Raw genomic sequence first — 14494 nt, forward strand, 5'->3', positions numbered from 1 at the left:
TCCTGTATTATAATAAATATCATAAATACATTTAATGATCCATAAACAGTTTCAATATTAAACCTTTCAACATATAAAATTTATAATAAAAATATAAATATTAGAATTTGGTATCTTTGTAAATATTCTATAAAATTATTGTAAGAAATAAGAGTTGACAGGCCAAACGCAACTCATAAGCTCGTGACAGCAGTCGTGATAATGTGAAACATGACCTTGAGAGTCTACTTGAACAGTGGTTCTCTTTCTTTTTCTCTGTTGCGCGAAGGTTACTAGCACTACACAGAGCATGACTTGTAGCATTCTAAACGTTGACTGAGTAAATCTTAGAGGTCATGAAGCGGGTTTGTTACATGCATACTGAGTAATCATTTCCTGTGGTTTATGCTTCTGTAGGTGTCCGTGATAGGATTTGATCTCAGATGCAATTGTAAAGTGTTTTACATCCTTTGACCTCTGTTTATTACGGCTGAATAAAGATTTAGTTTTTTGGCTTTTCTCCGAAATGACTGTCTCTGAATAACTACATGCATGCATGCAAGTTTCTTTGTCCGTGAATGTGATTATTTCCTGCCATGTCAGTATGACTCTGGGCCCAGCTCTATAGTGTGGTTTGCAGGATTTTGAATTTCCACGGATATTGCGATCTTCAGATTTGAGTTGTACACTGTAGCTTAAACTAAAGCTACACCAAGTTTGGAGAAATATGCCGTGCGTCAGTCAAGATAATTCTCTTAGCGCTCGCACAGTCGATTAGTTTTTCTTAACATAGTGAGTCTTTGAACTAGAGCGCGATGCCCTGTTGTTCCTTCGTAGGTATTTACTAAACTTTTTGTTTAACAGTCGTCTATGCAACTACTATGAATTCTTAAGCAAGACTGCAGTTTCGGAACTATAGCGTTCCTCGTCAGTTGCTAGTATGCGCACAAACACCAGAACGACATTTCAGGGAGGTGCAAAATGTATCCCACCATTCCTTATAATGTCAGTGGACATCTTCGCCCGTCAGGGCATTTTGACAGAATGCAGCCAGCTACCAGACTATGTGGAACTCTCACACAAAAGGTGAGTCTTACATTTATTTCATTTTTTTTAGTAAAATGTAGCCTAAGTTCATTTAAGTTATTACAGAGCACCATAAAGATTAAATAACTTTTAACAAACATTTTAATATTTCACTTTTACTAAACAGGTACCTTATTTTTGGATTGACATTTTGGACTGGAGGGCACTACAGAGGGGCTGTTTTGATGAATGGAGTATGGCATCATTTTGATGGGCTGTGGGAGAGGAATTCCAGAGGGCAGGGACTGAAAAAATGCACATGGAAGCCGTCCACTCCGAGTGGCTTCCTTCTCTCTCACTGTGTGTACATTTTCGAAAAGATTTTGCATTAACTTTGATCTGTTGTGAGTGTAGGATAATTTATAAAGCACAAAAACATAGATAATGAATTAAGATTTCACTGTTCAAAAAAAAGCAATATTTGTCTGAAAAAAAAAAATTCGTGCCGAGGGGTTAACCTGAAAAAAAATTCCTGCACAAGCAGTGAGAAAAAAAAAATGCGTGCAAGCTGAAAATTCCCCTCCCCACACACATTTTTAATGGTCCGTCCCTTAGTGGCAATTCAACTGGGGCCTTCAACCGGAAGTTGACCTGCTAAGGACATTAAATTGGAGGCCAAGGATTAGTCAGCCTCAAGCGCCCTGATTTGTATTTCGTCATTAACATGAATAATACTACTGAGAAAGTATTTGTCTGCACTATTTTTATTTTTCCCTTGCATGATACAATACTTTGTCCGTCCCGCGCGAAGGGCACGCGGTTTCGCCCAATACCCCAAATTTTCCTACCCTCCAAAAATCCAGATATCGAAAATTTCAAACCCCACAAAATCCTTCGATCACCCCCGTCACCTGAAATCTCTAGCTCCTGGGAGAGGGCATGGATAATAAGTAACAAGGTTTTTCTTTTTCACGAGTATTGAAACATTTTATTATTGCACCGAACCACAGAGTATTTTCCTTACCAAGACTCCACAGGTCCGTTCTCGAAATACACCTAGGATGAAATAACCGTGCACATGGGAATTTCAGGAACTAACCGTAAGTAGGAAAGAAAAAAAACATTCCGTCACCGGACCCAAGGATAAGTGTACCGTAACCTACAGAGATAAAGGGCACAGCGAGAGTCTTCCCAAAAATAGGTGTTTCCTAAATATTTATGCAAATTGGTGACCAATTACCACCAAACTATTACTAATCTACAATCTATAGGCCTATTTTTTCGTATCTTTACAACGTGAAATAAGAATGATGGCCGCTGGTTTTCGTCTAGGGGTTTGCTTGAATGTCTTGCTTTACACTTTACATGTAACAGGTAAGTCATATTTGTGTGTAGCCACTCCAAGACAGACAGGCAAAATGCCGGAAATATTCGAATTCGCCGGTGACAATATTAAGGGGGCGTCTACTCACTACAGCAAGATGATCCCATCCCTCTGGTCATTTCATAGTGGCGCAAACTGGGAGAAATTCATGTCATTTTTATTACTATTGATCCATCTTTCTGGCCCTCCGGCCTGGCCGGCTCTTTAGAATTTCGCTTGGAAATCGCTCACTGCGCTTCGCTTGTAACTTGTATAGCCGGCCGGTGCGGGACGATTGCCCAAAATTAGCCTTTGCCAAGCAAGCTCTCCCGGTCTCCCTGGCGTTCCGTCCCGCCGTCAGAGCGCCGTGAAGAGCTTGTTCGCAGGCTACAATAGCCAAAAATTGTTTCGTACAGAGGCTAATGGGGATGTGCCGCTGGATGGGGTCGCATTTTCACGACTGGATTGACTATAACGTTGCCTGCGTCGCAGACATGTCTCAGCACAGGCAGCCCAAGCGCACTATGTGTGGGTTCGGGCTTCAGAGGTCATTTGGTCGGAATATACTAGAATTATTAGCGTATTACCTAAAGCCAAATAAATGCAAAAATCTTCAAGATATGAAGTCTTCTTATTTGTCTATCTGTACTAGTAGCCCTTAAGATAACGAAGGTCGATATTTCTTGCATTATTACATTGAACCGGCCGTAGGACACAGAGTGGCTATGAACTAAAGGTAAGGGAGCTTTTTGAATCAATATTTCGCGTGATCATTTTTTTTTTCTTGGCGTCGTAGATTCGAATACATGTGATAAAATTCGAACAATAAGGGCCCGAATCACATGTAATAACGCAAGAAATATCGACCTTCGTTATCTTAAGGGCTACTAGTACAGATAGACAAACAAGAAGACTTCATATCTTGAAGATTTTTGCATTTATTTGGCATCAGATAATACACTAATAATTCTAGTATATTCCGACCAAATGACCTCTGAAGCCCGGACCCACACATAGTGCGCTTGGACTGCCTGTGGTCTCAGACTGTTCTAATAACTCACCGTTTGTTCTTGTTGAACTCTATAAAAATGTAATATATGTTTTATCCGTTAGCTGCGTTTTTACGAGGCGTTGAAAGACCATTTCTTTTCCTGGAAGGTGGCTTTCCTTTCCAGTGTGGCCGTTTGGTTAGCGGGCGTCCACGGAGTCGCAATCCGGTGGTCTCAGGTTCAAGTCCCTCACTGACCATTGAAAAAAAGCTGGATTCTCTGAGAGTTAGAGAGTTAGCCTGAGTGAAGTTGAGAGGGGTTTGAAGGAGAAGGGAGAGGGAGATTAAAGAGAGTTTGTAGGTTGTCTGAGATTCGAGATACCCATGGCATGGGTCTGAACTCTGAGGCTATGATCACAAAATATCGGAAAGCTCATGTGCCGACAAGAAAACAATAGCTGATGGGGCTACTGTTCACGATGGTAATTTCCGTGCAATTTATATTACGGAGCGAAGCTTCACCTCGTCTGTTTTCAAAGTGGATCGTCACGTAACAGGTAGGTTTCTGCCACTCTTCGTAGCATCGTGAACAGGTAGAAGTGGGAGCGAGGACTGGAACCCCACTGAAATGCCAGTAAGTATTCAGAAGTAAACTGGGATTTAAAGCGACAAACTATCTCTGCCAACCGCTCCCGTACGATAACGACTTGTTTCATTCCTGTGCCGTTGTCGATCATACGGTAACGGATAGCTTTTCATGTCGGCAAAAAGGGTATCCGGTATAGTAAGACAAAGCCTGAGTTACCTTAACACGGTTTGTCTGCAAATCTCTGTGGGTTAAAAGGAGGTCTGCCATATACAGCCTACGTTTTTCGGGCGTCTGAGGTCTGCGTTTCGTGATATCCTCTTTCGCCCGCCCTTTATGTACTCGCGCGCTTAATTTCCCCTTTTTATTTCCCTTCCCCTTTAAACGTCTTCCACGCGCACGCGCGTAGACTAGAAAGAACTAAGCTCTGACTAAGGTATCAACTTAATCTCCCAGGTGTCCAAGGTGACGTTTTCCGGAATCAAGACAATAATGAATGGTATAAAGCTGGCGTAAAGCTGGTCCAGGACAACGTAAAATTAAAACCAAACACCAACACCGCCAAGAGCGCTATTTTGTTCCTCGGTGATGGAATGGGTATTACTACCATCACCGCAACACGATTCCTGGACGGACAACAGAAGGGAAACACGGGAGAGGAGAATATTTTGAGCTGGGAAGTGTTTCCGTGGTCAGCTCTCGCTAAAACGTACACAGTTGATCAACAGGGAACAGATTCTGCGAGCTCCGCGACAGCATTCCTGACCGGAATAAAAACTGATAACGGTAAGTCTAACCTTAGCCACCTCCAAAAGATGACTAAACTTGTATCGCCGCCAAAAAGAAGGCTCCTATAAAGGCTCGATGCGGAACTTCAATGACATGGGACAAGCCTAATGCTAATGACTAAGAACGATAGATTTTGTTTATTAGTATTAGGATCATCAAATTTGACAGAAATTGGACGTTCGACCTAGGCCTAAGAAACTGCTCCAGGCCTTCTTATAAATCGATGTAAGTAGAAATATTTTGGATTGTGAAAGCGAGCCACAAAATGAGAAGAAAAGAAAAAAAATTAGCGATTAGAAGTATCACATGTCAATAAAAGGACAAAAATACCGTTTTCGGATCTTTAGGTTTTGCTTACTGGTTTATGGGACCCAAAAAAAGACGCGCCAAAATTGTTTTAAATAAACTGATCAGTGAAAACGCCGTGAAATGTTGTTCGCCCCTGATTATGGGCCCCTGACATTTGCCACTATTGGGAGTGACAGGTTTATTATGCTATATACCTCTGAAAGTTTTTAATTACTTGCTCGGCAGCCAACATTTTTTAGTGGTCGATGAGGTGTGTTCTTCATTCTCTGGCTGATTAAATTTCAAATTCTTAAAAGACCTCGTCAAAACTGCCACACAACTTTGGCATTGTAACAACTGAGCAAATAATGTGCGTAATTTTCGTTTAGCCACGTTGTTGCACCGTATTATTTTTGATGTTGCACTTACAATTTTCGTGTTATCCTTGTTCCCTCACTAAATTTTTGTCAGGTGTTGTCGGTGTGGACTCCGGTATTACAAGATTTTACAGCTCTTCATCAACCGAACAGAGAAAAGCTGTCTCCATTCTCACGCTTGCTGAGAAGGCTGGAATGTCAACGGGAATCGTGACCACCACGCGAGTTACACACGCAACTCCCGCGTGTTCATATGCTCACGCAGCAGACCGCAACTGGGAAAGTGACGCTGATATAAAGGAAAGAGCAAAGGATGATGGGTCCAAGTGCAAGGACATAGGTATTGTTTAATAATTTCGTTTTCCTTTATAAATGGAGGCCTCCTCTTGTAAGTTTCTTTGCTTACCCCGCTAACCGGAAGCGGAGTACTTTTAAAGATCACGAGAAGGTTCAAATGAAGGGTTCATCGGGGAAGTAAAGCAGCAGAAATTGGTTTATCAACTTAGTTTTAAGTCAGTGCACTACCGTAAAAACATTCAACCTTTTCACGGTGATGATTGAAAACGCAATTTTGCGACTGAATCTTCCTAAGTCAGCCCACAATAGGCCACAAATGACCTGCTCATCACTAGAGGTTTTAGTAGCCCAGTGGTTAGAGCATCCGACTAGTGTCTGGAAGGTCATGGGTTCATTCTTGTTAGTAGACAATCTAGGAGTTTAAATGGGTAACTGTATTCTAGAAAAGTTCTAGTTTCTTGTCTCTGTCCTTATAAGCGGAGAGACTGTCAGATTTATATTAACTTGAGATCAATCGAAGTTTTCCTTTTTCGCTGTCCCTTCCCCTTCCTTCTTCTTCCCTTTTCTCGCACTTGCTCCAACTTTCTTAAAGAACTCGTAAGGCGGGAAAAAAAACGCTTGCTACGCAGGCTACTGAATAGTCTCAAATCCTCATCAGGATTTGGCGGTATTCACGACAGTTCAGTAGAGAACGCGATCTATGCGAATCTCCCAGCCTCATTCGTGGTGTCGGTATCTAAGCGCCTCGTTTATGCAATCTTTTCATCTCCTTCTCAGGCTACCTCCTGATCTTGTCCTTTCAGTACAGCCTTTTCTAAAGTTTTGTGTCTCTTAAAGGTCAAATGAACCAAAATTTCGACCTTTTTTATTTTAGTTCAATTTTAGTGAAATGTGTTTAATATGAGCCAAATAAACATACTATGAAGTTTCAGCTCAATTGAAGCAAGTATCTCCGAGATATTTGCAATTAAAAATTGCTATTTTTTGGCCCTTATCTTCGTAGAGCGGTCGGAAAAATTGTCGGAAAAAACAGCTTGTGACGTCAATGTTGGTCAGGTGAAAAAAAGCGAGAAATTCCAAACAGAGTTTCTCGAGTCGACTTGGCGCAGAAGTGGTTTGTGCGGCCATAAACCTGGAAAGAACAGGCAATTTGTCTTCAAAAGTTGCAAGCTGTGGCTTCTTACTATTTAATTTTCTCGAAGAATACATCATAGTAAAACGGACTTTAACGACATTTACTAATTTCCTTGAGTTGTACTGGAAATGTGCGTGCGTAAGTCCGATTTTTTTCAAGATGCATTCACAAAATGTGTTCATATAAGGAAGTTCCTGGATATATAAGGTAAATACAGACCTGTTTGGAAATGTTCAAAACGTTTTATTTCCCCTCACACTGACGGAATGATCTGTTTTTACTCTAACATTGGTTGTTCTAAATCCAAAGTAACTTTCAAGTGACGAAAAAACAACAACAACAAAAACAAAAAGAAAGCCTTTACCTCGTGTTAATATTTCATTCAGTCTCAGTCAGAACTCTCACAGAACGAGACAAACAAACGCAGGCGATAAGGGATGCGCAGAAGCTTGCGCATAACGTTTTTCCACCCTGAAAGACCAACATTGACGTCACGTAGTCTCCAGTCTATCACGCGGCCATTTCAGAAACGTTTTCGTGAAGTTTTCGGAAATGCTCGGATTTTGATCTTTTATCTTTCTATAAAGGCTTCGGAATAAAAATCTTTACCCAAATCTCACTTAGGATGGTTCTTTTTAGTGTTTGGTGAAGGTAAAGCGACAAAAGAAAATATGTCAATTTTTTGGTTCATTTGACCTTTAATGTGTCCAAAGAACTTTAGTTTTCGCCCAATGACGGTGTTCGACAACCATCCTTCTGGGACTTAAAGCTCATTTCTAATGGAAGCAATTGTCCTTTCTGAGTTTAGGGCACGCCAAAATTTTTCTGTAGCATTTATACTCGAAGGCTGTATGTACTTCGCATCATACTGTTTGATTATCCACGACTCGCATCCGTACGTGGTTGTTGCAAATAGTCTTGCAACCTATTTTTAAAACATGGACGCTTCCTTTCCTAAAACCGATGGACAACTAGCATTGGTCCTCACCGTTTTTTCAGCTACATTTCGAAGCTTTTGTGGGGCGGACACCTCTTTTGATGAACACTCATGCAATGCCAGTCCCACCCTGCGGTGTCCATAGGGAGCTTAAGCAACAACGACGGCGACGGCGACGGCTACGAAAACGTCACTTTAAAAAGTGAATGGGCGGTGCCTTAAACTTTATCGCGCTTATTCCCTCTTGTTTAATGTTGGCACATTTCTTTGGAGTTGAATTCTAAAGGACTTTATCAAAGTTCAAGAAAAGAAAAAGGAAGTTGTTGTCTTGTGTTTCCGTCCTCGACAAAACGTGAAATTTGACACTTTCACGTTGTAGTCGTGTGGACCAAGACCAAATAGAAAGTCTATTCTTGTAAATTCGATTTGGACAACCTATCTTGTCTGACAATTGCTCACAAAACTTTACGTATAATACAGCCTTACAACTTGTTGAGTATCCCCATGGAGATGGAATGGAGGTTGTCTTCGCTGGAGGCCGCAGAAAACTTATGCATAAGAATCAGACAGATCCAGAATACCCGGATAAGAAAGGAGAGAGACTAGATGGCAGAGACCTGATTCAAGAGTGGGTTGGTAGACACCCCAATTCAAAGTACGTTTGGAACAAAACCGAGTTTGATCAAATTGATGGGGAGAAAGTCGATCACGTAATTGGTACGTATAATTATTCAGTCGGCAATATAGTTATACTGAAAGTTTTAGCTTTTCTTTAAATCAAATAATTGGGTATAGAAGAAAGTCGCACGAAATGATTGTGACCGATGTTAAGTTTCTGTACACGTCTCTGGGCTGGGGATTCGCTAGATCCTAACAGGGCCAGCAAGACATACTGGTAGCCTCTAGATAGAACTTTTATGGCGGAAGAGCCCCTAAGGGGGATCTATGGAGTAGAGTGTGTGTGTGTGTGTATGTAAATACTTGTATTCTGGGTAGAATGTATTTCGTAGAGCGCTCAATTCATTTAATTGAAGAGCATTGACTATTTAAAACTTATCAGAAGTTCAGGCTTCAGGAGTAATCATCGACCTTTTATTGCGACAGTGCTGTTTCGTATGGTCCGAAATTATAGGACCACACAGACTTCGATCATCAGGCAACTTCAACGATTCCGATAATTTCGGGCCATACGAAACAACACCGTCGCAATAAACGATCGATGTGTGTATGTAGTGGTTCTCCACCGCTTTTGACGTAGTCGTTTTGCGAGTTTTGCTTTTGAAAATGGCCCTTAACTTCAAACGAATTTGTTTTTCTGACTTATTTAGTTCAGTACACCTCGCATTAGAATCTAGACTAGCCAGCGATCCTTTGAACCCCTTGGCTGGTTTCAATTCAATTGTTGATGAGCACAGCTGTGATTAATTAAGGGAAAATCAACGGATGACTGGTTTGAATTAAGTCTTCACCGTGCCTCTATCAACTTTAAAAGAGATTTCACAACGGATTGGGTTATTTCCCATCTCACCACCGACTAGAATCACTCACTTTCATTCATTATACCCTGTATTGTCTCGCATTATAAATTCAAGGTTTCTAAACTACCTTTAGCTAAAGAAAGAGTTATTGCCCTTCTCTCCAACTCCTAGGAGGACAAGAGACATCTTAAAGTGGTGATATAAGGAATAGTTACTAAAAAGGATTCCTTTCATGAGTGTAGCCAGCCACCCATTGTCCTGTTTCGTATTTTTAAGGACTTTTTGAGTACTCTAACATGCAATATGAAGTGGAGCGAGCTGCTGACAAGGCCGGTGAACCGTCCATTGAAGAAATGACCGAGAAAGCCATTCAAATACTGCAGAAGAACCCCAAAGGTTTCTTCCTGTTAGTTGAAGGTTAGTTAGCAAGTGGGAAATTCCCTGCGTTATTTTCGCCCTTGGTCTCAATGATCAGAACTTATCAAACTAAACTTGTCGCTGTTGTTGTTGTGGTTTAAGAAAAGAATTTCGCGGAATCCAAGAAAGTCGCTTTTTTCTCATGACTATTGAGGAACCACTTCCTGCCTTTTTTTAAGTACAATGAAACTCCTCCTTATGACCACCCCGTTTATACGATTACCTCGTTATTACGACCAAATTCTTTCGACCCAAGTGTAAAAATCACTAATTTTTTTAATTATTTTGAAGACCCCGTTAATGCGAACGCCTCGTTATTACGACCAGAATTTAATGGCCCAATGGTGGTCTCATTTCAAAACGAGGTTCGACTGTCGAAGTTGTTACGTAAGTCCTGGGGTGGAATAGTTCGAGAGCACGGTCTCTAAAGATGTATGAGTGTGATCGAGGGGAGATTTTAATAGGAAGCTGTTTATTTTGAACATGTCTCGTATTAGCGGAATTATTGCATTTCAAACTAAAAAGTCGAATCTCGAGGGCGATTTACGCAAAGAAACTGACATTAAATGAGTTACAAAGGGAAATCGGAAAATTCCTCACACCCTTTTTTAGGTCTTTTATCTGTCAACTAGATGCAATAAAAAGGAAGTGAATATTTAACAACGCGAAATGACAAAATGTAATGACAAAATTTATCATAAAAAAGAAAATAAATGACAAAATTGAACTCTTTTTATGTCAATTTACCCCTTCAATGAGAAGACTTTTGGTACAGACGCGCGAGTAAACTGTCCGTCCCGTGTTTCTCAGATTGAGCAGTCTTATATTTTTATATTTTCTTGCGCAGACTAGCTCCGTTACTTATTTAAACGTCTATTTCTAGTAACAACTTTCTTGGGCAAGGAATCACTCTAGATATGAATGCTTCCTGTTTTTTTTGTTCTTGTTTTTTTTTTTGCCAGGGGGTCGTATTGATCACGGACATCACGATGGCAAGGCTGTAAAAGCTCTCAACGAGGCAGTTGCCATGAATAAAGCAGTTACTAAGGCATTGCAAATGGTGAACAAAGGTAAAATCATCCCTTTAATTGCCATTTACCTCTTTTTCAAAGGTAAAATCCCCCACTATATCGCGCTATTGATTGAAAGCATCTGCATTTTGATTTTCAACACAAGCGATGACTGTGACAAATCTTCACATGTTAACCAGTCATATAAACAGGTTTCATGGAAATTTTCCCGGTTTTCTCTCACTCACCTAGACTCTCAATAGCGGTCCATTTACTGTACCAACCGGTAGCCAACCAGTACTTCCTGGCCTTTATTTCCAAGTCAATATCGGGGCTTCTTGCTGTAGTAACACAAAAACGGGATTTCTTACATTAAACTGCTATATTAAAGACTTTTATTAAAAACTGAATCATTGGATAATGCAATTCTAGAGCTCTGACTGGCTTAGCCATCATGGTATATGGGCCATTATACCATGCTCTCCAAATATGGTAACAGTACTTGCGTCTGTTCAAAATTAAAAACAAGCTGAAAAATCAGTTGTTTTTACAAATAAATACTTGACGAATTCTCGATATTTTGTGGGCGTTTTTAGTAATTAAGACAATTATTCCACTCGCGCTTGTTGGATATGAGATTATTATAGCGAACTCATATCCAACGTGCACTGGTGGAATAATTGTTAAATAATCTAATTCATTATAAAGCAAGCTATATGGTATATTGTTTTCCCGTGGGTTGTTCTCTTATTACGCACGGTTCTAGAAGACTCTGGTTTTAAATTCAGTCCTTACAACTGTAGTCTAACATTCTCTCATGTATCTGTCCCTTTTGTTTCCCGGAAGTAGGGACGTTTGACTTTTTAATTAAATGTTTGAAATCCGGTACACATTTTTCATAGTCTTTTTAAACTAGACTACGAGTATTTCCCCATTTTTCCTCAGGGATAGTAGAGCGAGCGAAACGCAAGCTCGCGTGAAAATTTCCCCGCCGCGTGTCGCCTTTTCTCGCGTGGGGTGATTTTCACGCGTGCTTGCGTCTCGCTCGCTCTACTATCCCTGAGGAAAAATGGGGGACTACTCGTAGTCTATTTTACGCAGCACTGTTGAAAGGCAGAGTTGCTAACCATGTAAACTTTAACTTGAATTTCAGACGAAACCCTTGTAACCGTAACTGCTGACCACTCTCACGTCTTTACCATCGGCGGATACCCAAAACGTGGGAACCCTGTGTTTGGTATAATAAAACAAGTAGACGATAGCTTAGCTTTGGACACAAAGAACAGAACATACACTACCCTTGGTTATGCTAACGGGCCAGGTGGGCTGAAAGGATCCCGTCCAGACCTGCGCAATGTGGACACTGCTGACAAAGACTTTCTTCAGCAGGCTACAGTTCTTGTCAACTATGAAAGTCATGGATCAGAAGATGTTGGTAAGAAGTTGGGCTGAGATTATGCAGGAGACCATCACCTTAGAGCTTCCCTTGGCTACCAATAAGTGTCATAATACGTAATACTTGTTTACTGTTACGCAGATTATGTTTAGATTTGATTTTCGTAATTTTTTCCCTCTCCAATTGGAGTATCTTCCTTCGCAAAGTTATGATGACTCTAAGCTCGGATATGAATGATGATAAATGAATTGAACAGCGTTCGCTTTTCGTTTTGCAGTATTTTTTCCTTTTCTTTCCAAAGCATATGCAAAAGAATACTTCCTGCGGCTCAATCCTCAATCCTCAATATTTTGCAGTGAACTTAGAGGCTTTTTTGTCGTGACATGTGCTTTCTTCCACCCCTCCGAAATGACATTCCGCTGTTTTCCTATTTGCAGGCGTGTTCGCGGACGGACCTGGGGCCTACCTATTCCATGGTGTAGTGGAACAGCAGTACGTATTTCACGTGATGGATTACGCCTTATGTCTCAGCGAGAGCAAGCAGAAATCATGTGAGAAGCACGTGAATAGAGAAGGGAAGCCTAAGAGCAAAAGTGGAGCGTTGCCTTTGTCTGTCCCTTCGCTCTATTCTTTGCTATTGATTGCGCTGCTGTTTCTGTAGCTCCGGACTCAAATAATCTCGGAGAACAACTTTGATAAGATTACATCTAGTCTGCAGTGATTCACATTAATTAGAAAACAAAATTAATGATCGAATCACATCTATCTTTATCACATCAATGAAGACGGGTCTAAACGATAGAAACATGTATCTCTTCAGTTTCAGTTTCAGTTTCTATTTCTTTCTTTTTTTTTCTGTATTTCCTTTATTCTTTGTTTGAAGATTTTGGCTGGTGATAACAACATTTTATTTTTTAACTTGAGCTTGAGGAGAATAAAATCTACACTAGCGTCTTTCATGGCACGGAATAAGCAAAGATCACGTTTCTCCTTAAACCTTGTTATCCTTTCGCTTTCACACGCTACGATTTAAACCAAGTAATCCCTTCCATGTACAAGCGTCATAAGGAGAAAGACAGAGAAGGAAACGCCCAGTCTAGCCCTTAGGATATGTGAATTTTACCACTGAAAGATCTTTTAAGACCGTTTGAATTACTGAATCAGAAGTTGGCTTCCGGAGGAGTCAGCAAACTTTGATTCAGCGTTGTCAAGAGAGGAGCAGAAAAAAAGGGAGGATTGGACCAAATAACGATTAAAGTTATCTTCAGTTAAACCAGTAATAATTTGAAATTAGGCCAGTTACTGTAGTGCATTCGACAGGGAGGGGTGATAAGGCAAGGGGGATCGAGTGAGAGGTGGAGGTACTGAATGGGGTGCAAGGAGTGGCAAATATGATATTATGTTTTCATCTTCTCTTCATATTTTTTGTCCGTTTTTCATTCACAAACTACAATCAAAACTCCTTGCATGCAGAAAATGAATGACATTACTGGTGAAGATGGTGATGAAACTTGACGTGTTTGCAAGATTGATCAATTAAAATACAAAAACGGAAACGGAACTTTACGTAATCGCTCCTCAAGGTGCCTAAACTATAAAACATCTGGGGAAAAGATTTTGCAAACGGGATCAAACTTTTGAAAAAAGCTGACGTCACGATAATTATGTAATTTCAGCGTTTTATTTTCAAATTTATGTAGATAAGCGAGGACCATTGGACAAAATAACACGAAGCTTGCAGCAGGAACTTGCTTTAAGCACTAGAAAAAGCTTCCTGTAAGATCGAAGAGATCCTAATTATAAAAAAACTTTAATTATAAGAAACAACAACGAGACTGAAAACACCGTCCCTCATAGTAAAAGGAATCTGTATTTGAGTCTGCTTTCGCAAAGAAGATCACGAAGAGATGGCGATAGAAATGGAAACAAGGAAATGAATTTTAATGAAGTTGAAGCCTCTGCCCTGAACATTTTGTCCAAAACGTTTCACATTCGGTCTTATTATAGAGTTACAAAGTTATTTTCTCGTAATAAACCCTTCCTTTCAGCATCAGTTTAAGCGTACGCGGCTGCGTAAGCCACAAATAAGGAAAGCTTGATCAATCACGACGAAAGCGTCTTTAACATTTTGATATTGCTTGAAAAGGTCAGTTGTTACTGTGGTAACTCGAAATGAAAATAAAAATGTCTCAACGAGAATAGTAGTACAGTATGTTATGTGTCACAAGCTTCAAAAAATGATACTTATAAGCCTCCCTACTTTCGAGTTTACAAAAACTTGACACTGAATAAGAAAACGATCGACACAAGCAAATTCACTTATGAACTTTTCTATTGCGTTGCATGACGCAGCAGTTCGTCACGTTTATTTGTGCAGTCGCAAAGCAAATTAACTGAAATAATCGTTAAACATAACTCTTCTCCACTT

At 40.3% G+C, this 14494-nt stretch overlaps 1 protein-coding gene across 1 annotated transcript; it reads left to right on the forward strand.

Annotated features, from left to right (window-relative positions):
* Positions 1-982: 982 nt before the first annotated feature.
* On the forward strand, positions 983-13102 carry LOC140930762 (alkaline phosphatase-like). The gene is made up of 9 exons (XM_073380478.1): positions 983-1065; positions 1193-1365; positions 4399-4728; positions 5491-5736; positions 8246-8482; positions 9520-9660; positions 10623-10730; positions 11824-12105; positions 12504-13102. Exons 1-9 carry the CDS (start codon positions 983-985, stop codon positions 12725-12727), a joined length of 1824 nt encoding a protein of 607 aa, XP_073236579.1. The 3' UTR covers positions 12728-13102.
* Positions 13103-14494: the final 1392 nt, after the last annotated feature.

This window comes from Porites lutea, chromosome 1 (assembly GCF_958299795.1).
Source record: "Porites lutea chromosome 1, jaPorLute2.1, whole genome shotgun sequence".
Classification (NCBI taxonomy): Eukaryota; Metazoa; Cnidaria; class Anthozoa; order Scleractinia; family Poritidae; genus Porites; species Porites lutea.

Bases quoted from the DNA above. Each gene is read 5' to 3' on its own strand.
- LOC140930762 (XM_073380478.1), top strand. From the start codon at position 983: ATGTCAGTGGACATCTTCGCCCGTCAGGGCATTTTGACAGAATGCAGC. The intron at 9,661-10,622 runs GTTAGTTAGCAA...TTTTTTTGCCAG, and splicing joins TTTCTTCCTGTTAGTTGAAG to GGGGTCGTATTGATCACGGA. The intron at 10,731-11,823 runs GTAAAATCATCC...CTTGAATTTCAG, and splicing joins ATTGCAAATGGTGAACAAAG to ACGAAACCCTTGTAACCGTA.